Source organism: Equus quagga, chromosome 5, assembly GCF_021613505.1.
Source record: "Equus quagga isolate Etosha38 chromosome 5, UCLA_HA_Equagga_1.0, whole genome shotgun sequence".
Taxonomy (NCBI): domain Eukaryota; kingdom Metazoa; phylum Chordata; class Mammalia; order Perissodactyla; family Equidae; genus Equus; species Equus quagga.
In genome coordinates, this window is record NC_060271.1 from 113808098 (window position 1) to 113835716 (window position 27619).

General features: G+C 50.0%; 1 protein-coding gene across 2 annotated transcripts in view; it reads left to right on the forward strand.

Annotated features, from left to right (window-relative positions):
- Window positions 1–27619, forward strand: part of GALNT14 (polypeptide N-acetylgalactosaminyltransferase 14) — a 206500-nt gene that overhangs the window by 144306 nt on the left and 34575 nt on the right. For both annotated transcript variants that reach the window (XM_046662679.1, XM_046662680.1), the window contains exons 3-6: window positions 10778–10876; window positions 19800–19867; window positions 22023–22088; window positions 22262–22383. In XM_046662679.1, the coding sequence (XP_046518635.1) occupies window positions 10778–10876; window positions 19800–19867; window positions 22023–22088; window positions 22262–22383 (355 nt within the window). The remainder of the gene's footprint in view (window positions 1–10777; window positions 10877–19799; window positions 19868–22022; window positions 22089–22261; window positions 22384–27619) is intronic.

The following is a 27619-nucleotide window of genomic DNA, read 5'->3' on the forward strand; positions in this document are numbered from 1 at the left end:
ACCCAATATACCCAAATATTATCATCTTGACACATAAGCAATGTAAAAAACATTACCGAGAAATGTTTCAATCTTTCCCATATGGAGCCTTTGAAATCTTGTGTATTTCACACTTGGCAGCATATCTCCATTCTGACTAGAATTTCAAATGCTTAATAGCCACAAGTGTCTAGTGGCTACCATATTGGACAGTGCAGAGCTAGGAGAAGAGAGTTTCTGAGCTGTAGTCTGGCAATCCTATCAGGTAAGATCCAGTCTTTGGCCTCTCACTCGAGGAAGCATTGTTCATCATCCATGGGACTTTGGTAAACAAAAGGAACATCCCGGCCTTTAAACACAGCTGAGTACTTCCCGTGCAACAGAGAATCTGTTCCCTGTGAGAGCTCTCCACAGGCACAAGATGACTGTCCCAGGTGTCTCCCAGGACAGCGTTAACCCAAGGCTCCCAGTTCTTGCCACCGTCGCTTCATACTCCAACTTCAGTTTTGGTGACTTGTTTGGTCTCTCTTCTCTGCATGACTGACTTGACACCTCACTCAGCTTACAGGGCTGCAGCTCTCTTGAACTGGTGTCACTCATAACTTGGCAAGGGATATTTTCCCCTCTGGCTTTGCCCCTGTGGAAGCCTCACCTGCGTCCTCCCCCACTCATCCATCCTCTCATTCTTTAGACCTTTATTATATATCTACTGTGTTTAGCCATGATGCTAGTACTGAGGTTTCAGCTACAAATAAGTCCTTGCCTTCATTGTAGCTAACAGTCGTTAGAGGAGACAGAAAAGTAAGTTCACAATGCTTGGTAGTAAATTACATTGATGGGGTGCATGTGGCGTCTTAGGGGAGCACTTTGGAAAAGCCTTGGGAGATCAAGAAATGCTTCCTAGGGGAAGTAACTTCCAAAACAAGGTTAAAAAAGGAAAAATTAGCCAAGCTTTAGAAGAGAGGAGAGTGCATTTCAGACATATGGGAGAGAGGCAGTGGGAGGGCCAGAGGGAGAAAGACAGGTCAGGCAGAACACGGCTGGAACTTGGAGGATGTGGATGGAGAGGAGTCAGAAGTGGTGCCGCATCAGTAAGGATGGTAAACTGTGATTAGGAGTTTCAACTTTGTTTTGTGAGCAATTGGACAGTGTTGAAACGTGTTAAAGACTTGCAGTTTGGAAAGATCATTCTAGCTGCAATGTGCAGAATAGATTGGAAGGGGATAAAGCCAGGTAGGAAGTTGCTGCAGTAATCCAAGGAAGAGATGATGGGAATGTAAAGAAGCAGCCAGGTGGAGAGATAAGTAGGAAGGATTGACAGGACTAGGTTTGAATAGATTGGGTATGGGGAAGGGAGAGGTAGGATTCGAGAATATCTTTCTGTTTGGGCACACGGTAGATGGTGAGCTGGGGAACGGGGAAGGGTCAGCAGGCTTGGCCAGGGTGCTGGAGGCAGAGGGCAGGTGAAGAGACCAGCTGATGGGGGCATCCAAGGGAAGATGCTCATCAGGATTAGGGTTATGGTGGCAGTCATTAGCAAAGAGATGGAAAATGGAAACAAGTTAGATAATCCAAAGAGAAGGAAGATTGACAAGAGGATGGCTTAGGAGAGAATTTGGGGAGGAACACCAGAATTTCAGATGGGAGAAAGAAAAGGAAAACCAAGAGGAAACAGCCTAAGAAGAGGAGAGCCATGCTAGGGTGATTTCACCAAAGCCAAGGGCAAAGACCAAACGTTTAATAAAATGTGTCACCCTCAATGTCAAGTGCTACAGAAATGACAAGTAAGATAAAGACTGAAAAATTTCCATTGCAGTTAGCAACATAGAGAATTAATAGGGACCTTGGTGGGAGTATTTTGAGGGGAGAAGGAGGTAAATTGTCACTTAATTACAGAAGTGGCCAGTAAGCCCATGTGGACTGGGGCCTGGGGCCCCTCTGTCCCATCTGACAGGAGGCCCCCAAGCCTGAGTGCCTTAAGGAAACAGCAAGCTCAATAGCCAAGAACGAGGAGATCTCAGCTTGACCACTAACTAGCAGAGTGAACTTGGCAGGTCAATTCGCAGTTCTGGGCCTCAATTTCCTCCTCTTTAAAAAAAAGGAGGGAGCTGGAACCAATGTTTTTTAAACCCGTGTCCCACAGAATTGTTTTTGGTAGGATGTGAAATGGTAGGCTTAATTCAATATATATCCAGTAAATGTTTGAGTTTTCATTATATTCAAGGGATTGTGTGCTAGAAAAAAAGAAGGACTGCAAGGGTGGGGATGGGGCAGGTTTGGAGATCAAAGCTTGGTAAACACTAGGCCAGCAGAGGCCTCAGAACTTTTAACACGTTCCTGTGCTTTGGTGGAGCACCACAAAGGGGATCTAGTATTTTTCCAGTATTTCTCATTTGCCAAACTTATTTGACTCTTGTACACTTCGTTCACAGAGACTTCTTTATTCATAGACTTCTCCTGGAGCTACTGTCCACCAGCTCACAGTGCAGGGACTGCCTAACCAGATGATCTCTATGGTCCCTTCAGTCCAATGCTGCAGCAACCCAGGGGTTTGTAGGGAGCCAAAAAAAGAAAGGCCTTCCCACTTCTGTGAGCTACAAAAGAAAGCAGAAGCAGAGACTGAGCCTTTGTGGGACTCCAGACAACAAGGTCCCTTATGTCATAGTGTCCTCCTTCCCCAGTTAGCTTCCCAGTTTGTCAGCAAAGACCCCATGGGGCATTCTTATATTGCAGAGCTGACTTCTGGAATCACCACTCTGATCTACAGCCTGCAATTAATCCAACAGTGGAAGTGCCCTGGAATTGCCAAGGTGTAGGTTTTCTGAGCAGTCTGATGCTGCTGGAAGTAGGTGGCTAAGAAATCCAGAGGGTCCTCCAAGGAGCAAGAGTGAAGCACAGACCCTGAGCTTGCCTGACAGATAGATTCAACCAAGAGTATGATGGTGGTTGGTACAAGGGAATGTGTTTGTTGGCCTAAATGGGCACACCCTGAGACCAAGTCCTGTGCCAAATGGCTTTGTGTTCATGCAACGGAGGAATATCTGTGATACTGTCTAGGTCACCCTTTCTTAACTGAACTTCTGAAAGTGAATTAAGCCTTAAAGCCCCACAACATCCATTGTTTGAAATGAATTAACTTTTCCTCTCTGCATGTGGAAGGGTACTAGTTATGTACCATCCATTGGAGAAGTGAGAAAAGAGTCACTCAAATAAGTTTCAAAGTGTTGTGATTCATATTAAAAACCCCTAAAGGAGCTGACTCTATAAAGAATGGAACAACCTCCAAAGGTACTACTGAAGAACTTCCCTCTGTATGCAGGGGCTACAAGGCATCCCACGCCCAGCATCATCTTGTGGAACAGAGGCCACCAGAGCATGAATGAGGGTCTTATGGGGGCTCAGGGAGCACCATGTGGGGAGAACCACAATGCAAGTGCAGAGCTCTTCCACCAAGTACCCAAGAGAATTTTCCTTGGACTCCAGGGGAGTGAGAAACCCTGGTAGACTTGGGTTTTTTTCGGTAGCCAAAGATGCCTGTATTCATTGTCTATTACAGCATAACAAATTGCCACGAAATTTAGTGTCTTAAAATAATGATGATGCTTCTCATCTCCCAGTCAGGAATTCAGGCATGGCCTGGGTGGGTCCTTTGCTTCAGGGTCTCTCACAGGCAGCAATCAGGGTGTCAGCTGGGGCTGCGGGCATCTCAGGGCATGACTATGGGAGGACCCTCTTCCAAGCTCCCTCACGTGGCTGTTGGCAGTTCCTCATGGACTGTTGACTGGTGGCCATGCTCAGTTCCTTGCCCCGTGGGGCTCCCCAACATGGCAGCTTGCTTCACCAAACCGTGAGAGCCAAAAAGATGGAAGTCACAGTATTTGTAACCTAATCACAGAAGTGACATCCCATCACTTTAGCTGTATTCTGTTCCTTAGAAGCAAATCACCAGGTTCAGCCCACACTCAAGGGGAGGTGATTACACAAGGAGGTGAGGCTTGTGGGCCATCAATTGCCCACCACAGTGCCCAACCTAGTTTCTAAGCAGTTCACTTCACTGCCCTGGCCCACTTATCCCTTCCCAGTATGCTACCCAGTACACATGAACTTAATAACACGTTCAGCAATTCAAAATGTGGCAGTGTAATGGAATCGCAGTTCTCACTATTATTTTAAGTGTCTTTTATGTGATGCAGGATTTCTGTAGTACTCAGAATGGCTGTTGAGAACAGTATATGTTTATGTCAATGAGCAAATTAATCTGCATGTGAAATTGACATGAAATAAAAATTTCATGCCTTATAGTGTATCAGTGTTGCCCATGAAATGAGATTAAAAGGAATTTCTGATTTTACAGTTGTCATACTTTTTATACTGCTTGTGTTTTTCTCTTCTAAACAGTTGAGTTTGAACCTAAAGGCCAGTCCTAGACTTGGCATTTTACAGTTTTCAGTCATCTTCCTTTTCCTCAGAGCTGAGAGCAGGCTTCCTTACATAGAACTGAGCTGGGAATGTATTAGGTAATCTCAGCTCTGAAAACAAAATCTTTGATTCTAAAAGCTGACAGCAAGTTCACTGTCCCTGTCCTGGGGGAACTGACATTCTGGAAAGGTCACTGGGCCAAGAGCTTTTCCCCTTTCATCCTTTTCTTCCTCACACACGTGAGTTTTTGGGCAGGTGTTGGTGGCTGGGGAAACGAGGGGAGGAGACGGTGGTCTCCACAAGTTTTCTTCTGGGCTGAAGTGGATGACACAGTGAGAGAGATGAGAGTGGGGGAGGGACAATGTGCCCCACACACCTGCACCCGGGAATCCACAGAGTGTCACTCCTGTGGGGACAGACAGTATTCTCCCAGGAAACTGGTCCCACCCCCACTTTATGTCTTATTTCTGTTTCCCGCGGCCTTTGTGCCTGTAGAGTTCAGGCACATGGAACACACAGAGAAGGTAACCCATTCATTCTCTCTGCTTGGGTCTGCCCTCTGCTGTGTGCACTGGCACTGCAGGGTTCAAAGGTCGAACTGAAGCTCTCTGTTTAGGAATAGATGTTCATTAACCACCCCTCTGGGGCCTTGTTGAAATGACACCCTCACCGCCCCTTTCCTGCTCCATCTGGGCTGTAATGGGAGCACCTGTTAGGATGTCCCTATGGCACTTCTGCCAGAAGTTTCCCCATCTTCCTGTCACTACCCAGAAGCAGCAGGCAGCCTGTGCCTCCCTTCTGGGCGGGTCACTGCAACTACTGGATTCTAGAGCCCAGTAGAAATTGCTTCTTGGGGTGGTGGTTTGAGTGTAGACACATGGGTCCACATGCTGCTGCCAGTTTAATGAGCTTGTGCAGTAGAATAAAAGGCCTGTGCACAGAAGTACATTTCTGTGATAACTGACAGCGATCCTCGATTAGTGTGTTTCTGACACGCCCGAGTTGGCACATGTTCAGGTGCGGGGGAGGGGGGGCGGGGGTGGAGTGGGGTGGGCAGGAGAGCAGTGATTGGCTGCTGGAGGATGGAAAGAGACCGAAGAGGGAGAAGCTCCCACCTGGTGCCCTGGGGTTAGCATCTCAGAACACCTCTGGAAGCATCCTAGGCTGGTAAATGGCACTGAACACTCAAGAAGTTGATGGTTCAGGAAGCGCTTTGAGACCCACCTGAACTTGGAGAACTCAAGAGTCTTAGTTGAATCCTCCTTTAAGAAAAGAAAAACTACACATGGAAAATCAGCTCAGAGGAGCGTGCGTTATTCATGAGCCACTGTGGCAATCAGGATAGCAGCCCCGGGCTGGCGGGCTTGGATCTGTCTGTCCACAGGGCGGCAGTTCCGCCCCTCCTCCTGGTTCCACCCCCACGCCCATCTTTCCTGCTCAGTAGCTCTTCTCTCCAGTAAAACCCCTGAATCTTCAATAAATTATAAACATGCTTTCTCGTCCGTCTGCCGGCGCCAGATCTCAGTGCTGGCAGGCTTTTTCATTCCCCTCGTGTCCCTAATAGATCTTGCTGTTTGATTAATCTTTTAGATCCCTCTCACAGAAAGCCCACTGTCAGCTGACTCTCCCCACGGTGTCCAGTTTTAAGGATTTTTCTCAGCCCCTTGGCCTTGTTGCTGGTAGTGCCCAGTGGTCATTCCTAAGTGGGGCTGTGGCCCCCCTGGACTTTGGAGGGCAGGTGGCCCTATCCAGCAGCAGCCCCACAGGCTCCTGTGCCTTAACCAGGGTGAGTTCACAGCGACACCCTGGGGACAAATAACAGCAAGAAGTCCCAGGACCCGGGTTCAGCTTGTCTGAATCACTCATCAGGTTGAGCGAGGCTGAGCCTCGGTTATTCTCAACTGTGGAGTGGAGGTTCTCAGAGGCTGTTGTGAGAGTCAGATGAGACAAAGGATGAGTTCGGGCACCGTGAGCTATGAGCAGGGGCAGAAGGAAGAGACCACAAAGTCCCATGAGCAGGGCTGCCTGTGCCATTGAGGTGTGAGGCACCGCCCTGCTGCCTGCCCTCCCTGAGCCTGTGCATGTGGGAGGCACTGGGATTCCTGCTCAGCCTCCAGAAAGAGCCCCCTGTCCTTTATCCTTTAGGCATAGGAGCCTGGAGAGCTGAGGCCCAGGAGCACAACCGCCCAGGCTCCACCCAATGCCCCTTATACCGCCCAGTTCTGCCCAGTTTAGGAAGCTAGACTGGATCATCTCCAAGACTTCTCCTTCTCTGAACTATGAGTTTGTGGGTCTAGGCCATGACCACTGACCATTGCATGGAGGCTGGTGCAGCCACTGTACGTCTGTAATTAGAGTAATTTTAGCTACCATTTACTCAGCACCTATTAAACACCCGGTCCTTTGTCTGCAGTATCTGCAGTCTTCACAACAAACCTGGAAGGAAGGCATTTGTCTGCATTTTAAGGTGACACCACTGAGGATGAGGGAAGGTAAATGACGTGCCCATGGGCACACAGCCAGTTTTCAGCAGATCCAGGATTGAAATCAACATTGCAACCCAAGTTCCTTTTTCTAACATCAGTGCTTATGCTCTTTGCGCTCTTCTGCTCCTCTTGCCTCTCAATGCCCCACACCCACTGTTGTTCAGGGCAGAACCACTCACCAAAGATGCCTTTCCAGCCCATGCAAGATCTGGCTCCACCCAATGGGAGGAGGAGTCTGAAGATTTGAACTTGATGATAAAAATAATGATAGTTACTATTTGTCAATCTGTTATTATCTAACACAGTAATATCTAGGGGGGAAAATCTACAAGTTAAAAGTCATTGTCTTCACTGAAGCTTAGAAAAGTAAATTCAGATGTCCAGCCACACAGTTGAGCCTCAGAGGCTGAATGGTCTTTGCAACATTCCATTCAAATCAACCATGCTTACTGAGTGTCAGCTCCAATCAAAGCTTCTGATTACTGATGCCGTGAGAACCTTTAGCGGGAGAGCCTTGGGCCCAACCCTTGTCCTACAGATGGGCAGACGCAGCCTAGAGAGGCAGGGGGTTTGCCCACAGTCCCACAGCTGGTCAGTGGTGTCCAGATCCCTTGGCGAGTACTCTATGAACTGTATCACTTGGCTTTCAGCTGGCAGGTCCAGACCGTGCCATGACTGGAACACTGTACCCCATTTCTGTCCATCTGTCCCTACCTCACTCTGTGAGATCCAGCACCTCCTCTTCAGTGAAGGCTTCTTCACTACCCCGGGTGGAGTTACGCCTGCCTTTCTGCTCTCCCTGCACGTGTGTGCACGCCCACCGCTGAGTCATTGTGTGTTGATACACCTGCCTCCCCAGCTGGATGCCTCCAAGGCAGGAAAAGCGGCCTCTGTCTCCAAAAGCTCTTGAAGCAGATAACTCCCAGTACCACCCTCCCACACCAACTTACCCCTGAATAATTTACATCACAAAACCTGGGATTTGAGGTCCCATTGCCTTCCAGGATGTGGAAGGGCAGGCTATCTCCAGGGTGGTGCCCAGAGCCTGGCCCTTGGCAGAGCACTGGCATCGGTGGCTTCTGAGTTGCTCTACTCAGGCTGTCTTTTCTCCCTGTCTCTGATGGAGACAAGGAGGATCTGCTAAGCTCTCTGCTGTGTTACCTTCCTGTGAAGAGACAAATGATTATCCTCCCGCTCCCTGACTCCCACCTCATTCCTTTTGGTGCTGACCTTGCTCACTGCTGCCTCCTCCTCTGCCTGGGTTTCTCCAAGCCCCACCATGTCCTCACGGACCCTGCAGCACACGAACTGAGGTCCCCCCAAATCCACCTCAGCCAGTCACCTGCCTGCCTCCCTCCCCACTGCTCCCAACTTAGACTCAGGTCTGTGTCCACAGACAGGCAAATCCAGGGCTTTTTCAAGGCATTTTCCTTCTCTTTTAATAATGATTATCTAATGGTCAAGAAATCCCCCCCAGAACTCAGTGGCTTAAAACAACAGGAATCATTGATTGCCTTTGTAGTCTTTGGGGGTCAGGAATTCAGAGCATCTAGGCCAGGTGGTTCTGGCTTGGAGCCGCTGGAGCTGCTGTCATCTGAAGGCTTGACTGGAGCTGGCAGACTTACTACCAGGGTGGCTCATTCATACAGTGGGCAAGGTGGTGCTGGCTGTGGGCAGGAAGGCTCAGTTCCTCTGCACTTGGGCATCTCTCCGCAGGGCTGCTTGTGTCCTCACGGCATGGCAGTTAGCTTCCCTCCAAGTGGCCAAGGCAGAGCCTGTAGTGCTTTTATGGTTTAGCCTTGGAAGTCACACACTGTCACTTCCATCATATTCAGTTGGTCATATGAGCTGGCCCTGATTCAGTGGGAGAGAAAACTGCACAAAGCATGAGGACCAGTAGGTGAGAATCACTAGAAGCCGTCTGCAAAGCTGGCTGCAGCACATTCTGAAACCTTAAAAGGCTGAGTCTTCAGCTGACCCAGGAATGCCTTTCCTGACTTTCGTTCTCCCTTTCTCCATGAATGGGCATCTAATCTACTTAACTCCTGTGCCAGGAGTATGGAAATAGACAAGTCCTTCCCTAGACAAACTCATAGTCAAGTGGGGGAGACAGTCCTACCTCGAGAGGCACTAGAAGAGAGATATGTACAGAATTATGGGATCCCAAAGGAGAGGTCATTACCTATCTGGAGGATTATGGAATGCCTTCACAACAGAGGGGACGTTCACTCTGGTTCTTGAAGGATGAGTAGGAGCGCAGGTGGGGAAAGGAGGAAGGACGTTGCTCCGTGCAGAAGTAATAGTGTGAACAGTGGCAGAGAGTTATGGCAACACATGAGGCTACAGTTTGTGACACGTCTTAAAGGCTGTAATAGAAAGTTTGGACTTTCTACATCAGGAGCCACTGTGGGCTTCAAGCCAGAGGAAGACCTGGGCAGAGCTGTGTGGTAGACAGGACATGGCTGGCAGGGGCAGAGGGTGGAGGCAGGAAGACTGGTCAGGAGTCTGCCACAGGGATCCCCAAGAGGAATAAAGACTCTCTGAGCCGGGCCCATGGGGATGACGGAGGAGGGGTGGATCCAGAAGGGTTTTATTAGGAGGTGGAGCTGACACCATGTGATGAGAAGCTGTCTCCATGGGGGGAGCACAGGAAGGCCTGAAGGTCATGACTTACCTTTCCCCATCTCTCCCCCCAGGACCTTCCTTTCCTAATTCCTGGCTCCTTGTGGGTGACCCAAGCCCAGTCTGTGCTCAGGTTCTGAGCACAGTAGCCCAGCTTCCTCTGCATAAGCTCTCTCTTCTTCAGTGTTTGCTCTTGTAGGAAAGAGTATCAGAATTATCAGGGAGGCCAGAGAGACATCAGGCCCATTGGCCTAGGATTGAGGTTCTGAAGTGTTTTAGCCCACAGACTTCTTTGAGAATCTAGTGAAAACTGTGAACCATCTTCCCAGAAGAAAAAAAAACATTCACATTTGCATACACAACTTTGCAAGCAAATTCAGAGGGCTCACAGTCCCCTTGAAGTCCATCCTTGAGTCTCTGGACCCTGAATTAAAAGCCCCAGGCCTCGAAGAAATCGGAAAATGAAGAGAGGGAGTATTGGACTCACCAAACATCTGTTATTTCCTTCCTCGTTTGATACCCCTCCCCATAATTGGACAACCCCTGAAAGAGCGAGAAACGGGGGGAAGCATTTACCCAGAGATAGCCCCTGGTGGCGCTAGCCTCACTTGGCGGGTTTATTTTCATTATTACAGTAATTTTCGGGCTGAAGGCTACAATTTTCACTTGCAGCGAGGTATTAAATTGAAATTACCCCAGATGTAATTGTCATATGAAATGATCCTGGACACGTGGAAATGAATGCTTTTTCAAGATGGGGTTTAGTGCTCATGCCGGGGTTTGAGGGCTCTGTCTCTTTAAACAGGCCAGATTTCAGTGTGTGTGGCAGAAGGTCGGGGTCAGCATGGTGTGGTGGGCTGCAAGTGCTGGCCCAAAACATGGTGAGACCTCTGCCGGCTGGGCTGGACACAGACTGGGGAGCAGAACCCGTCTTGGGGTGGGTTTACACGGCTACTAGGAACCGCTGTGCACGAACTCAGCCAAGCAAGAAATCCACATTTGTGTTCTGTATAGCAACTTAATTTGGCTCCAAGCCCAAGTTTCCCCAAGGTGGTGGGAAATTCAGCTTTAGTCATTCTCGGAGCTTCCCTGCCTCCCTTAGGGCTGGGTGAGGCCCTGGGGTCTTACCCAGTGCTGTACAGCTGGGGCGGCCCCCACCAGACGCCAGGCATCTGTCCATACTGGTGACACCACGATGCCCTGGGTTCCAGCCCTTTAGATCTGCTTTGCCCCCAAAGGTCTTACTTGTCATCCTGTGCTTCCTTCCCCAGATGCACCACACTGGTGTACTGCACAGATCTCCCTCCCACCAGCATCATCATCACCTTCCACAACGAGGCCCGCTCCACCCTGCTCAGAACCATCCGCAGGTAAGACAGCCTTCCCATCTGTCAGCCCTACCGGGCCCAGCACTTGATAAGCGGTATCTGCTCCCTGGGGGACCACCCCTTTAATAAGAATATCAGGTATTCTAACTGCCTGCCAGGTGCTGTTCAACACACCGCACTCAGTCACTCCTCACACTCCTACGAGGGCAGCTATTATCCCGTTTCCTTGGGGGAAAGACAGAGGCCCAAGGTGTTAGGTAACTTACGGAAGGTCACTGAGGTTCATAGAGGACCTGGTCCCAGAGCCCTTGCCCTTAACCACTGTGCTAGACTGCCTCCAGAACAGGAGTTCTAATTTTCACAGCTGCCGAGGGCCCTGAGGCCCTGAGAGGCTAAGTAGATACCCTGCCCCAGCATCAGGCTGGCATTAGAACTCAGGTCTGCTGAGTGCTGCCTATCCCAGCACCTCCCTCGCCGCAGCTCCCACACACCTGCTATGGTCTATGGTGCAAATCAGAGCAGCCCAAATGGCTCACATTTGCTTTCTCAACCATCACCTTGTGTTCCAGCCCCGTTCCCCCTCAGGCCTCTCCATCCACCTTCAGCTCCTAGTCAGGGCCATGCTCTTGGTGTAACCCGTACGTCCTTGCTACCTATGGCCTGTGGCCTGCGTGGATTTTTGATATGCGAAAGTCCCAGCGCAGCCCTCAGCAGAACTCCCTTCAGAGCACAGACCCGGCCCGGAGACTTGGCCAGGAATTCCTCACCCCAGTTCTCGGAAGACCCTGGGTGTTTTGGCTTCCTTCCCCATGGGAGCTCCTTCCTCTCCTCTGGAGCCCCTCTCCCTGTGCCCACTCTCACCCCAACACCATCTGGCCTGCCCTTCCTCACTCAGGTCTCCGGCAGCATTGGCATCTTGGATGGTGGTAACGGCAGCCACCAGTCACTAAGTCCCCATGTGCTCTCAGCTGAGAGGCCACCGCTGTGCCCACTTTACAACTGAGAAAACTTACTCAGAGATACTAAATTAAGGCCTATTGTTGCTGAGCTAACAATGGTGAGCAAGGTTCCACCCCTCGCACTCTGACCTCAGAGTTTTTCTCAGCAACTGCCGGGGTCCCGCCCCGGCGGAGTCCAGGTTCCTGAGGGATGGACAGCATCGGTGCGATGAGGGAGGGGGAAAATAACGGGGACGTGAGACTTGGGTTGGTGTTAGCAAGTCCGACTTTACTGTGCACAAGTGTCGTTTATATATTTTTCAGGATTAGTACAGAAATAGTTCTACAAATATTCTCAGAGAGATAAGGAAGTAAAAAACGAGCACAAGAATATTTATTAGCATTCCATTCTATAGAGCATAAGGTTAATGATCGTCTTCTCTGCAATTAACTAGTGTTTGTTGTCTCTAAGCTAAAGGAGATAGGTACCTAGGCATCTGTTGTAATTCATGGTAAAGTTAAATCAAAGAGAGAAGGTCCAGGCCTCCGGACAGGACAGCAGTCCGTCTGGTTACATCCTGGTGGAGCCATCCCTGCCTCCCTCAATCATTTACGTCATTAGTGTAGATGGTTAATGGGAACAAAAGGCGACTCCAGGGTGTCTTATCCCCAGGGCTATCTGCATTCTCAGCGGGCAGTTAAACATCTTTACTTTTGCACGCCCTTTAGGGGGTGGAAGCATTCCTTTGTCTTTTAGATTGTAGAGCTAACAGTCCCTTAAGTACACTGCCGGAGAAAGTATCACTTTGTTAGTAAAGTAAAGGGCTGAAAAGCTAAGCTAAACTATATATCTTCAAGAATAAAAAAGAGAAATAAGTATACACATAACCTTGATAGAAAGCATGCATATAATTCAGAAAATATCAGGGGTGTCGGCCGGCCATCCTTCACCGAGGGGCATTCTTGCACCCCTCGGCCCTTCTACTCACCAATTATTTATTATTTATTGCTTTTAGGAGAAAACCTCTATAACATTTTAACAGAAAGCAGAAGGTCAAGAATAATATATAGATACTTCTTGATCATCCAATTAACCAGCAAACTTAGAAGGACGATGCATATGTATATTTAGACAAAGAACTGGAGGGAGAAGGAAACATTAACCAGATGGAGGCTACAAACCTAATTCGACATCTTATCTGGGCAGGATTCCTTTCTGATTGTCTCAAATGGGACTGTGTGCTCCTCCATTAATTAACTGAAAAATATCTTGAAAGTTACCTGCAGGTGGTCACATTCTCTTACTACATCTAATTTTCCCAGGAGGTAGTGCCTCCCAAACAGCCACCCAAAGGAGTGAAAACTGGAGGTTAAGAAAGGAAAAGGAATGAAGGGCAATTAGAAGCAGCACAGGTTTCAGAACTATGTGAAGGGCTGGCCGGTTGTTCTTCACCAAGGGGCGACCCTGCACCCCTCGGCGTTAATCGGCTGGACCCTGTCAAACAGCCGATCAAATGATGTAGCCACGGCTCCCAGCAAGCAACCTGAATAAGGTAAAGCCAATCACAGTGGTGGCATTCAGAATCCCTGGAGGAGAGGTTGGACCAAGGATGCGCCCAGCCATGCCTCCACCAGAGCAAGGGGCTAGCCCTGGAGTAAAGTGGCCGAGGCACCTCCATGGCCCTGGGACACATGGCCCATTACAGCCTGTCCCCTATCTGCTAGCCCATCCCAATCAGATGGTTGCCTGATCCCACAGAGATGGAGGTAAGATTAAATGTGGGCCAAAGAGAGTACAACTAAGCACACAAGATCTCTTGTCACTTCCATCAACAAGCCACACCTTCCCTCTCTCCTTCCCACACCCACATGGCTGTGGACAAGTGGGGAAGTTCCAGGTGACAGGAGGGAGTCAGTGATGGGCTCACTCTAACAGTGGGCACCAAGTCTTCGGCGCCACCTGTCACTCATGATGAATGTCCACTGTGCAAGGTCAGCTCATCCTTTAGAAACAAAAGGGAGGGCCTGCCCAAACACGCAGTCTTCAGCCTGGCATTTCCCCCTGTCCATGGGGCAGCTCTGTCTGCACCCAGATGTCCTTGGCGACAGGCTGGCTGGTTTCTTCTGCCAGCTGCTTGCCCTGTCTGCCCTGGTTTCTTCATTCACCCCACAAGCTGCCTGATTCAAACTTGATTTCCCAAAAAGCCTTCAGCTCTTGCAAGAAAATGACCCAAGTCACTGTCAGGTGTCACTGTGAGTCTCATGGTAGACTGATAAAGTGCCTTCTGATTTGTAAACCTGTGTGGGTATGTGTGGGAGAACAGGGATGGGGGGTGGTCCCATTTACCTGGGTCTCTTCTGGTGAAGGGAGAATGGAGTTTTAGGACCTTGAAGGCAGAGCAGGCACATGGTGGAGCAGAGGTGGCTGATTCCAAGTTGCCAGACAACAGCCCCAGTGCACAAGGTCATGGCTGGGCGTGTCTGCCACGTGTTTCCATGAGGACATGATAGCCTCCAAGACAGGCTCCTTGGCTTCCCGGCTGGCTTCTCCTCCTCCTTCAAGGAGTCTTCTGATGCCATGTACCTCCATCCCCCTTAACCACCCTCACACCCCATTAGGGCTCCTCTGGGCTCCTCCTCTGTACATCTATACTCCAGCACTTAATGCATTTTTCCCGGATGCAATCCTCAGTGAACTCCTTTAGGGCAAGGACCCCATCTTACTCATCTCTTACCTAACCTCCCTATGGCTCAGTTTCCCCATCAGGGAAATAGGAATAATAATCGTGCTGACTCCACAGACTTGCTTTGGTTAATTCAGGTAGAGGACTGAGAACCATGCTGGCACAAAGTGCTGGATCAATGTTAGCCATCCCTACATCTGCACAGCTAGTGAGCTCTCAAAGGAACAGAGGCTATGGGCTCCTTAAAAGGGCACTGCACCTGGGGTCGAAAGACCCAGGTTCAAGTCCCTACCTTGCCACTTCTGAGCTTTGTGACCTTGGGTTGGTCATTAACCACATCTATAAAGACAGTGATAAAAATATCTTTCATGTTTCAAGTTCTAACACATTTCCCAAAGTAAGACATTACACTGAGACATTTGGGGGGCATTGTAATATAATAAGGAGACCCCAGACCCCTTGTGCTTCCCTATCACTGTGTTTATGTTCTCAGGGGCACTTCAGCTGCTGCCCTCAGACTCATCCCTTTCAGCTCTAAGACGTATTTCTCCTTCTCTTCCTGCTGCTCCTCCATCTCTTTATGATAGTAATAATGATGCTTTATAATAATAATGTTAATATGTTAAATGTATGCTGAGCTTTATGGTCTACAGAACACATTCCATCTCTCCCTTCAGTTGGAGCCCCATCCAGGGCCTGTGAGGCCGGGTGCACGTGGTGAATGGAGGCCCAGAGCCACAGGGCTAGGAAGCACAAGGGCCAGGACTCGGGTTTCTGCCTTCCTGGGTAGAAGTGGGGGGCAGCTAGGGGTGCAGCCCCAGGGTGCAGCCTCTGTCCACTGGCCTGATGGAGGGCTGCCCCTGAGGCCCCGGCGCCCTGCATACTGGGAGGGGGCTTGGGGCCCATCAACACCATAATTTTTAGAAGGCATCCATGACGTGCCAGACTATGCACCAAACTCTGCTGGGTGCTTTGCCAAGAAAGCCCGTGGCTGTTTCCTGCCTCTCAGGAGCTTCCCATGTAAGCCAGGCTGCGGGCTCAGACCCAAGTATGATGCACAAAAACAGCAGACAGGGGGCCTGAGAGCCATGTGTGAACAGACGGGCATTTACATCAACAGCAGGCTAGGTAGAAGTGAACTTTAAGGGTGGAGGCAAGGAAGATTACCTCCAGAAACTTCCATTGCCAAGTATCATATTTGCCTTGGGATTCTGTACCTTCCTTCCACTCCCTACACTGTGGCACAAATAAATCACCAGCCACGGAGAGGGCTCTCTCTCTTTTGTCACCAATGAAAGGATCTTCTCTAAGATATCTTTCATCTTTAACGTTCTAGAATTCTGATGCCTTTGCCGCCAGGCTCTTTGAACTGGGGCGGACTGCTCCTCTCCGCCCTGCCACCCAGCGCTTGGCCAGGCCTTCACCCCTCTGGCCAGCTCTGCCCCTGAGCTCCCAGGTTAGCTGGGGGCTGGGGGTGGAACACATGCAGGGGGCACTCAGAGCTGGGCAGAGGCATGATGGGAGTGTGATGGGGGAGGGAGAGTGAATCACAACCCTGATGAGTTAGGGGCTTTTCTCATCTAAGGCGAGAGAAAACAAACCCTGAAGAGTCGTTTACCTTGACTGGTGTTGCAGCAGGTCCCCGTGTATATGTGAGACCCAGGGTTGTCCCTGTCCTCTTGGGGCATCCTGTGGCCCTATGGGGCCTCTGGTGCATGCACGATTGCTCACTTTATATCCTGAGTCTCCTTGCTGTCACTTTTTTTGTAAAACCCTATGTTTAGAGGAGCAATGTCTCAGGTTAAGGGGGTTAAGAAATTACACTCTGGGGCCAGATTTGCCGGCTCTGCCCTTATCAGCTGTGTGTCCCTGGGCAAGCTCCTCCACTTCTCTGCCTCAGTTTTCCTTTCTGCAAAACAAGGAGTATTGGTAATAGTTACCTCGCATGATTATGGAGAAGAGTAAATGAGTTCAGGTAGATAAAGGCCTTGAAACAGTGCCTGGCACAGACTGAGCCTGTACAGGTGACAACAGGTGTCATGATGCTCCTCCAGCCAGATAGGCAGCAGTGTTCTAATGTAGTCTGAAAGTTGACCGGGCATCAGGATTTCCTGGAGGGCTTCTTAAAACACAGTTTCTTGGGTCCCATCCCCGGATATTCTAACTGAGTAAGTCTGGGGCCCAAGAATTGGCACTTCTAACAAGTCCCCAGGTGACCTTGAGGCTGCTGGCTCTGGGATCACACTGTGAGAACCAATATCATTATTATCAACACCCAGATTCAGAGAGCAGCCACTGAGCCAGACATGGTGCTAAGCTCCTTTCATGCAGCTCAGGAAGTTGTGGTGCTGAAGGTTCAGTACTTAACAGAAGCTCCCCAGCTAGTTAATGAGGATATACAGATAGATCCGGTACTTGAACCCAAGTCAGTCTGACTCCAGAACGTGTCAACTCATCAACCGGCCTCAGGTCTTCATTCAACTGGTATTTATGGAGCGTTTGATAAACCCTGTCTGCGCATAGCACTGCGGAGTTCACAAAGCAATTTCAAATACATTTCCTCATTTCATACGCACAAAAGCCCGTGAAGTAGGTCAAGTATTAATATCGCCTGCCTTTACAAGGAAAATGTAATTACAGATGGAAACGAAGGCTGGGAGCGGCCCCGGCGCCTGGTTCAGGATTGCACAGCTAGTGGATGGTGAGACCACCTGGCCTCCCACACTGCCATAACCCACCGCCTCTCAGGGTGCTCCACGTGGGCCCCCCAGTTAGGGTGCAGCAGGCGGAAAGCTGGAGATGTAGGCACTGCCTGCGCAGCCACCCTCTGGCAGAGAGGTGAGCTGTGTATAGGAGACTTGGTTCTGGAATAATTCCCAGGCAAGGTTGACCTGGATATGCCAGTGAGGTGGGCCAAGGTGGTGTAAGGAACAGGCAGGGGACAGCCGCAGTTGGGGTGAAGCAAAGAACAAGGATGTGCTAAGCTGGGCCCTGGGGGAAAGGGAGGGTTGGCTTTGCTATGGAGTGGCTGGTGAGGTGTCCTGGCAGAAAAGCTGGTGAGGGCAAAGGAGGGAGGCCTGGGCAACCAGGCTCTGGGTGGTGGAAATGAGGTTTGGAGCAGCAGGGAAGGTCTGGGCGACCATCTGGGCCAGGCCAGGCCCCCTGAACTGGACTTGACCTTGCCCTTTTTCCTTCCACCCCTGGACCCCAGCGCGCCTACCCACCTCAGGCCCCCCCCAGCCCCTAGCCACTTTTGAGGAGCCCCCCGCCATCACTCCAATTGCTCTGATTAGAGGAGCAAAAACAAGCCAGGTGTTACCAGGAAATGGTCTAATTAGCACTTACTGCTGACGATTTCTTTTTTTTCTTTTTTAAACCCTGGACATTTTTTATTCGCTAATCATCTCTCAGTTCAACCAGCACAGAGCTGCACGCGATTTACCTTTTGATGTTCACAGAAGAGAACTCTTGAATTTCAAAGAGCCGGCAGAGATTTGGGGGACTGGCAAGCAGAAGCTGCAGCCCTCATCAAACCTCATTAGAGGGTATTCTTCCAGCGGCTTTTCCCTCTCCTCCTGCCTCCCTCTTCCCCTCCCTCTCTGATTAGAGGGCTGCTTGGTGGGTTTGCCTGTGTTTTCTTTGGGACTTCATGGTGAGGATCTCCTCCCACCACCTCCTGCCCCTCCCTGTCCCCACCTCCCAACGGAGGCTCAGGGCTCCGGGTGGAGGTCCCTCCCTCCACCTTACACTAGTTGCCATGGTGAGAATTAAGGCTTCATAAATAAAGGTAGCTCTAGGCAGAGTTCTCCTGGAGAGTCTCTGCATCCTGCTGGGGAAGGCGGCTCACCAGAAGCAGGGCTCAGAGTGGTCCTCCTGAGAGGGGGACGCACACAGCACCTCAGCCAGCACCCAACTGAAGCCCCTCGCCCACTCCCATGGCTGTGGCTGTCCTACAGGGGGCATTGTGGCCCAGGAATGTTTCTGAGGAACCATGTAGTTTGGGGCCTTCAGGAGAAGCAGAATTCAGCCATCCCAGTCAGGCCTGAGGGCCAGCGTGAACGCGCAAACCCCGCCTTGTCCCATGGGAACAGATCCACAGCACAGGAGGGTAATGAAGTCGATTCAAAAATCATTACTGACACACAAAGTAGTAATAATTATTACTTCGTTGCAGACATTGTGCTAAATGCTTTGGGTACATTTTCTCCCTTAATTCTCCCAACAGCCCTGTGAAGTGGGTACTACTATTATTATCCCCATTTTACAGATGAGAATACTTTACTGCAGAGAGCAGTAAAGTAACTTGCCCAAGATTGCACAGCTTGTAGTAAGTAGTTCCTAAACCATAAGCTTCTGGAGGGCAGACCTCACGTCTCCTTTGTTCCTCATCACATACCCAGTGCTAGCACATAGTAGGTGTACGCTAAATATCCCTGGAGGAAATGGCTATGGGTCAAGGCGCTGTTCTTGGACTCTGGCAACACAGAGAGTAACTTAGCAAGGCCCCTGCCCCAGGGATATAACCTTCTAAGGGCCAGCAAAACCCACTCAGAGTCAGGCAACAATGAAAGCCACGCGAAGCTTCTGATACAAACTGCTGCGGGTCCCAGAGGAGGAAGGGATTACTTCTCACTAAGTAGGCTGGAAGGCTGTTAGAGAGGAAGTGACCTTTGAACTGGCCCTTGTGGCCGAGGAGGGCATTTCAAGCTTTGTCGGCAATAGAACAGACTCTTCCTTGTGAATGAGCAGGACTTCTCCAGGTAACGCGGTGGGCATGAGGAGTTCGGAAAAGGGAGCTGGCTCCCGATGGTGAAGGCCTGAAGGAGCAGGCTCAGGGTTTGGGGTGTAGATGGGGAGACACATGGTAGGGGTTTGGTCAATGCATTTATTTGCATTAGCAAGGAAAGTCACACAATCAGAGATCAGATCTGTGCTTTGGAAAGCTCACTCTGGAGGCCACAGCGGGATGGTGCAGATCCAGGCTCCTGCAAAAAAATGGGCCAAAGAGGTTGAACCAGGATGGAGGTGTAAGAGGTGAAAAAGACTGGCATGACATTTTCAAGCAGAAGCAGCAAGTCTTGGTCCCTCATTTGCTGTGGAGCTGCAGAGAGGGGAGGGTCGTTGAGGAGGACCCCTGGGTTTCTGTCCAGGTGCTAGGTGGGTGGTGGAGGCCTTCACCAAGAGGAGGCAGAGTTGTATCCCAGTGGCTCACGGGTGAGCAACGTGACTTTGGTTGCTCTGAGTTTTCACTCCTCAAAGGCAGTGGCGTCTATTTAAAACTCAGGTTAGTACATGTATTTTGCCACTAGAAGCGTAACGATCTTTCCTCTTTTCATCTCACAGTGTATTAAACCGCACCCCTATGAATCTGATCAAGGAAATCATATTAGTGGATGACTTCAGCAATGACCGTAAGTAGCATCGCTCCCTCTCTCTGTCTGTTCCCAACCCCTGCGTAACAAACAAGGAGAGGCGAGCCCCCTCGTTCTCAGGGGAGGGACGAAAGCCTGGGTTTGTACTAGGTATGGAAGCCTTTGAGTGTCCATGTGGGGCTCAAGAAGGAGATAAACCTTACATTTAAAAAATAATTTCTTGGGTTCTCTGCTGTGAGGACCTAAGCAGGTAAATTTAGTAGATTCTTGATTGGGTTGGTGTGTGTATGCATGTGTGCATGCATGGGTGTGCACTTGCATGTGTGTCACTGCCCCCAACCTACATTCCTGGAAATGGGAAAGGATCTGAACCTTCAAAGGATCAACACTGGGACCTAGAGCCCAGACGCAGTGCCCATCACTAGAGATTCCTGACTCGTGTGCTGTAGTGATGTGCCAACCTGAGCTGAGGCTAACACACCCTCTCCCTTTCATCCCCACGGCACGACTGGGTGAGCTCTGTGTTTGGGACCCCCTGCAGGATATCCCATCACCTGGCCATGACACACTGAGCAGCTGCCTTCCAACCCACTGGTCATCACCATTTCCTAGTTGTCCTATCAAAGAACCTGGGTCCCACCCAAATTCACCCTCCAAATCCACTTTCCCCAAGAAAAGAATGCAGGTGTTTTCCAACATCTGCATGTTCCATTTGACAGGCATGATAATTGTAAAAGCATTGTTAGACTTCAAGTAATTGGGATTACTGACATCTCCTCTGAGAGCCATCATGCCCGCAGCCTGGGTACGGTCCCAGGCAGTCACCCACAACCAGGGAAAACTGCTTCTTCCTGGTGATAAGCCAGGGGAAGCAGGCAGTGGCCACTGCGGATAGCTCCGAGTTGCAAGAGAGTAGAGTTTGTCTCCGCCAATGCTGATGCTGGAAGCTGGGCATAGAGGCCACTACCATGCTTGGGTCTGCTGTAGGAAGGCTACAAATCTACACCTATGACATAGCCTCAGAACCTTGGAAGTAATGCCTAAGTGGACCAGGTCAAGAGTGATAGGATCAGACTCTGAGTTCTGAAACTCCATGATCTGATCGCCCCTCCCTGGTGAGGAAGGGCTTGGAGGTGGGGAGACACTCATCCTGCTGGGAGGTAGCCTGGTGCTGAGGCTGGAGGAGGGAGTGCTGTGGGATTCACTTGGAACCAGAACAGCCCAGTGGTTATTCCCAGAATGGACTCTGGAGCCAGACTTCCTGGCTTCAAATCCTAGACCTGTCACTTACTTACTTACTATCTCTGTGCCTTGAGCAAATTATTAAGCTGGATGTGTCTCAGTTTCCTTGATTATAAATTGGTGATAATAATTATTTTATATATAGTTTATATAAGGATTTAAATGTGTTAACACAAAGTGCTTAGAATAGTACCTGGGCCCCAAGGAAGCCTCTATGAGTCTCTGTAGTCACTCTGTAGAGTCCAGAGAAGCAGAGAGGCTAAGGTTGGTAAACCAATGGTCCAAAACCAAAATGGTGGGGTCACAATATGGAGTTCAGAGTCAAGAACTGGTGAGCCAAAGAAGTGATGAGGCAGGCGGGCAAGCTGGAGGACAACACAGGGCGAATGCCCAAGATGGGGTCTCTTGTCCATCTTGGCATATTTCCCTGCCTGGTGGAGAGTTGAACCAGCTCTTGTGATGGAAAACTCACTGGACAGATCCCTTAACAAATAAGGTCTCCTGTATTATGGGTCCATGATCTGAAAAGAAACTCCAAAATTCATCTCATCCATTCCCTGGCCTCCTGGAAGCTTTTTACCAGACCCCACTAAAGTGAATAGGACTCTTATCTCAGGCTTTGAAAGACCTGTAGAAAGGAGAAATGTCCCCAGTGTCCATGCCAAGATTTCCCATCCAGAAGTGTTCCATCAAGTATGCAGGTGCCACTGTGTGACTGACCTGCTCCAAAGAGACCCCTCACTTTGCACAGACTGGGCCACATTGTGTACTAATAGCAGTGTTCATTCAGCTCCTTCCAAAGCCCATAAACACCCTGGAGTCTGGACAGGGCTCCGCAGTTGGGGGTGGAGACGGGGGGCGGGGCTGCCTACTCTTACCTACCTACTACCTACTACTTCAGGTTCACCTCCATCCCCTGGCACTCACTCCAAGTGATCTTTTATCTCTGCAGCTGATGACTGCAATCAGCTCATCAAGTTACCCAAGGTGAAATGCTTACGCAATGAAAACCGACAAGGTAGGTCTATGTGGCTGGTGGGACCCGGGGATGTCAATGTGGCAGACTGGTGGGGTGCATGTGCATTAGGGTGTGTGTTCGGTGTGTGGAGGGAATGCTGAGTGGCTCCTCCATGGGCTTGCTGGATGATGGAGTGACAGGGGCACCCACTGGGCCATTTATACCTATTGCAGGTCTGGTCCGGTCCCGGATCCGGGGTGCTGATTTTGCCGAGGGTGCCATTCTGACTTTCATGGACAGCCACTGTGAGGTGAACAGGGACTGGCTCCAGCCCCTGCTGCACAGAGTCAAAGAGGTGAGTGAGGCCAACTGAGGAGCAGGGCTGGCTTCCTTTCCCCCCAATTTCTCTAGGACTCCTAAGCTCATTACCTCACCTGTGCCCCCAAGTGCCTCTGGGAGGTGGGCAGGACAGACTACTGTCCCCATTTTATAGATGAAGAGACAGGTAGACAGCAGGCAGTGGTGGAGCAAGGCCCAGACCCATTGTCTGTACCACACCGTCACCCACAGCAGGCCTGAAGGGGGTGCTGCGGGCACCTGATACATGACACACACGGCTTCCTGACAGGAGAACTGCCCAGACCAATTTCTCCCAGACTTTAGAAGGTTCCAGAAAGGGATCCCTGATGAGTGTCGTTGTGAAAATAAGGCAGTGGAATTAGCCAGGCCTCATCACCTAATTCCTGAGACCTCTGTCTTACCTCTACCCACATGTCACCCTCACCCAAAGGCTAAGGCAGGTGGGCTGGATCCTAAGAGACCTGAATTCCTTGCCTCTGTCTGCCTTTAAGTTACTCTGGAATTCTGCCTGCTTCTTCTCTCTATGTCTCAGTTACTCCTCTTGAAAGTGAAAAAAAAAATTTAAATTTTTCCCATCTTGATTTTGTACTCCCAGAAGTCCATCCACCCCGTCCTGATCTACAGGAGGCGCTACATGTTGTAGACACAGGGTCGGTGATGAGCATCCGTGCAGTTCATCTTCTCCCTGAGTTACTGACTCCTGCAGCTGCTGTGTGAAGTACGAGGCCGGGTATTTTTCACATACCCATTTCGCAGATGAGGATACCATCTGGAAGGGATTATGTAACTTGGGCTGATATTCCCCAGCTGGTACCATCAGCACTGGAACCTCAATGTTTCCTCAACAGCCTCTTCCCTGTGCTGTGGTTATTTCCTTCTCACTCTTCGAGGTAGCTACTCCCCTCCTACCTGCAAAATGATGGTGTTAAAAGGATGAAAGACTTGAGGTGTGTGAACAGCTCAGAGGACTAGGAAATCCTTACCAACTTTGTTCATTCCAATGAGGGAACCTCGGTGGATTGACAGCATTCTTACACGTTGGCCTCTATGTTGAACCCATCTCATGACCACTTTCCCCGAGATGGGGAGGGCTCCTACACTTAGTGCTGTTTAGGAAAATCCCGTCTGCCTGCTTTTTGACATAATCCCGGCGAAGAGGTCTGGATTGAGAAATAGTAGGTTATGAACAGACTATTCAGTTGAGGGGCTTTGCCTGGCGCTGGGGCCCTTCCAAATCCTCCCCTCCCTAGGTGCTCCCCAGCCGCAGAGAGAGGAGAGGGCCTGTGGCCACAGCACACCGCCTCCCCAGTCTAACACTCTGACGAAGCTGGGCTGCTCCTTCTTCCTGAACGTGCCAACACTCCCACTGCTCCACCTCTGACTAAGCTTTTCTCGTCCCCGATGCCTTTCCCCTCCTCTGCACAACCCTGTTCTCTTCAGGGCCTCGCCCACATCTCCCCTCGTCCAGGAAGCCTTTCTGGACTGCATGGCCAGCTAGGATCATTCCTGGCAAGAATTGCCCCTTTGGCCCCACAGTTTCCTTTTCTAGGTATAGTTAAAACCCAGTGGGGACACCAGTCACCTCCTTGTGGTCATAGAGTATGGTGCTCAGTGTTCGGAAATGATAATAATAAGAAATGAGATGCAGTGCTTGCGGAGGTGATAAGGTTGGAATAGGAGGACGGCAGGCTCGCTTCCTGCCCCTAAAGTAACACATTTATTGAGCACCTGTTTTGAGCAGTTTCGAGGGAGAGTTGGAATGGGCCGTAAGCCAAATCCACACCCCGCTTAGTTCGCCAACCTGGAAGCTCCCCAAACCCCATGGTGTAGGGTTTTTATGGAGCCTTCATCACTTGGGGTAGGCATGATTGATTAAATCATTGGCCATTGGTGATTGAACTCAATCTCCAGTCCCTCTCCTCTCTCTGGGAGTGGGGGGAGAATGGGGAGGGGGAGTGGAGGGGGTAAGGATTGGAGCTGACAGTTCCAAACCTCCAATCACAGGGTTGGTTCCTCCAGTACCAGCCCCATCCCGCAAGAGTCACCTCATTAGCATAAACTCAGGTATAGTGAAAGAGGCTTATTATGAATAACAAAAGACGCTCTTCTCACCCCAATCATTCAGGAAATTGCAAGCATTTTAGAAGCTCTGTGCCATGAACCAGGAACAAAAGCCAAATGCATATTTCTTCTTATATCACAACATCACAGTCTATACCACGTTTTGTTATCCATTCATCTGCTGGTGGACAGTTGGATTGTTTCCACTCTTTTACTCTTAGGAATAACGTGCTGCCGCTCACATTGGTGTACAGGTTTTCATTTGAGTGCCTGCTTTCAGTTCTTTGGGGTATAGACCAAAGAGTGGAATTGCTGGGTCCTGTGGTAATTCAGTGTTTGACCTATCGGCTCGCCCAGGCTGGTGTGTCCCTACAGGATGTGTTAGGGGGGCTTTGCTTTCCTTGGGCAGCCTTAAGGAACCTGCCAGGCCCTTTCCATCCCCGAAGCCATCTCTGAAAAGTGCTGTTTCCACATCTCTGGCCAGCCTCAGGCCAGGTCCAGGGAGCCTTCTTCCCCTCCTCCCTGCATGTGAGTGCTGCCTGCAGCCCAGCACTCCTCCTAGGGGAGTCATTGGGCCCCAAGATAGAGCTCAACCTCCCAGGCTGAGCTCCAGGGCCCCACCGCAGTCTGACTTAAAGCTTTTATATCAGAAGATGAGTCAGACAGACCCCCGACTGTGGTCCCACTCTGCGTCTCAGGGGGCTGCAGCAGCTTCCGTGGGCTACAGAGGTTTTCACCAGACCCTGACCCTTGATAAAGGTTGGTTACGCTGAGACATAGACATCCCCTTCGGGACAGGGAGCGTGGGCACGTGTCAGCCTGTGTTACCTCGTGTCGTTATGTGTGTCTTCTCTCACAGTAAAATGTGATTTAATCGTAAGTGGAAGTGGAAATCTTAAGCTGTAATTGGAGTTTGGGATTTTCAAAAATAGAAAGAGATAAGAAAGAGGCTGGGCTTGAGCCGACAGAAACTGTTCTCAGCTGGTGTTTTCCACATGGAAAATCTCCTCCATTTCCCTTCCCTTCAATTACATGATGATACTTGAAACAAGCCCCAAGTTGGTTTTTATTCTTTTAACAGAGACTTCTTTTTTCCTCCTCCTTATCTACATATTTCTTTAGTAGGGAAAAAGATTTTAAGAAATTGGAATTGCTGTAGCATTTGGTAAATTGATACAAATCATGGCTAACATATGCTTCAAAGCCCTCTCACATGCTTTGTTTCTTCCAAAAGGCCTGTTAGGAAGGCAGGACAGTTTCGCAAATAATAATTTGTCTTTACTTTACAGATGAAGAAACAGAATTCCTTAGTGTGTGCTGATTTACTTAAGGTCACGTGCACTGGATGGTAGACCCAGAACTAGAACCCAGGTCTCCTGTCATAGCATCTCCTCCCCGAGGACCCCCTCCTGCTCCCCCACCCCTCCCTCTAACCTTGCTGAGGGAGCCTAGTGTCATCCTCTACTGCCTGTCCATCTCCCTCCTTAGACTGTGAGGTCTTATTCATCTTGGTACCGCCACAATTCCTAACCCAGAGTAGGTGCTCAGGAATGCTGGTTGAGGAAATAAGTGAATGATCCTCTCTAGGAACTTGTTGATTGCCCATTCACATGTGGTTTTAATTATTTGAATGGGTAGAGAAAGGAGAGGTGTGAATGCAGAGGTGATTGACAGCCGTTGGCTCTCAGTGGAGGGGCAGGGCTCGGACCTGGATTTGTGTGGGGGAGGGGAGAAGAGGTATAGTCCTGGATCTGCCAGGGATTCCACTAGCTGCCTGCTGGAGCCTACCTGTGGACCTAGCCTGAAAGATACAGCCTCCTGGGGCACAAGGTGAGGACCTGTGATGGGTCTGGGTGTCTTTATGGCTGGCAAGTCCTTCTATCCTCAAGCCTATATGAGGAGAGGCCATCTTTCTCAGCTGTAATTGACCCACTTGCTTTGCTGCCAGCTATTGACACAGTGTCCTCAGAGGAAGTTAATAGATGCCCTCTCTTAGCCAACGCCCATTGAACACCTGCTGCCCCCCAGGCTCTGGACTGGGACTGAGGGATACAAAAGTGGAGCAAATACTGACCCCCAGGGTCACTCAGAGAGGTTTGTGTCCTGGCTTTAATGAGCCATTTATAAAATCTCCTGCAGCCCCTTTTCAAGGTCATGGGTCCATCCAGCACTTAGCCCCAAACACCCCTCACTACCTGTCTGGTCTCCATGACTTCAAGCAGATGCCACAACTGAGTTGTGACAGGAAACCCTCAGAACTTATAGGGAGGGTACACCAAAGCCTGTTGCAACCCTAGAGACAGAGCCCATGGTGGCTTCTGAGGAAGCCTGTGGCTGGGGTAGGCAACCAGCAATTTATCTTGCATTTTGGTTTTCATTAAGGAAAGTTTTTTAAAAACTAGGATTGCAGTTTTGGGGGGATCCCCAAGGCCACCCTCAGGTTCAGTAATTCACTTGAAGGACTCGGAATTTAGCAAAGCTGTTACACACATGGTTACTGTTTATTACAGCAAAAGGACACAAATCAAAACCAGCAATGGGAAAAGGTAAATAGAGAGAGTTCCAGGCACGAGTGTCCAGTTGTCTTCTCCCCGTGGTGTACAGACAGCACTTACTTCTCCCAGAAAGGATGTATAGCAACACATGCAGAGTATCACAACACAGGGAAGCCTCCCAAGCCTTGGTGTCCAGAGTTTTTGTTGGGGGTCAGTCATATAGACATGGCTGATCACCCCCATGGTCTCCACGCCCTTCCAGAGGTCAAGTTGAGTTGGAACCACATGGCCCAGGGCCCTCTCTGTAAATCACATTGTTAGCATAGACTCTCTGGTATAGCCCAAGGCTCCCAGGTAAACAGAGACACTCCGATAGGCAGGACATTCTGAGGGCTTAGAAGTTACCTCCCAGAAGCTGGGCAAGGGCCAAACATATCTTTGGGCAAGGTTAATCCTTTACTGCAGAAGGGTCTGCATAAGGACTTAGTGAAGCTACAGAGGCCCAAAAACTCAGCAAGCAAAGGCAAAATGAGGACTTTGTCAGAAGGTCTGTCTCTGGACTTCTGAGAACATTTCAGAAGTCAAGTCACAAGAATGTCTTTGGGATGTGTCCATGGGTAAGTATTGACGTAGAGGACTGTATGTGTGTGCGCAGTGTGTAGACACACAGAGACA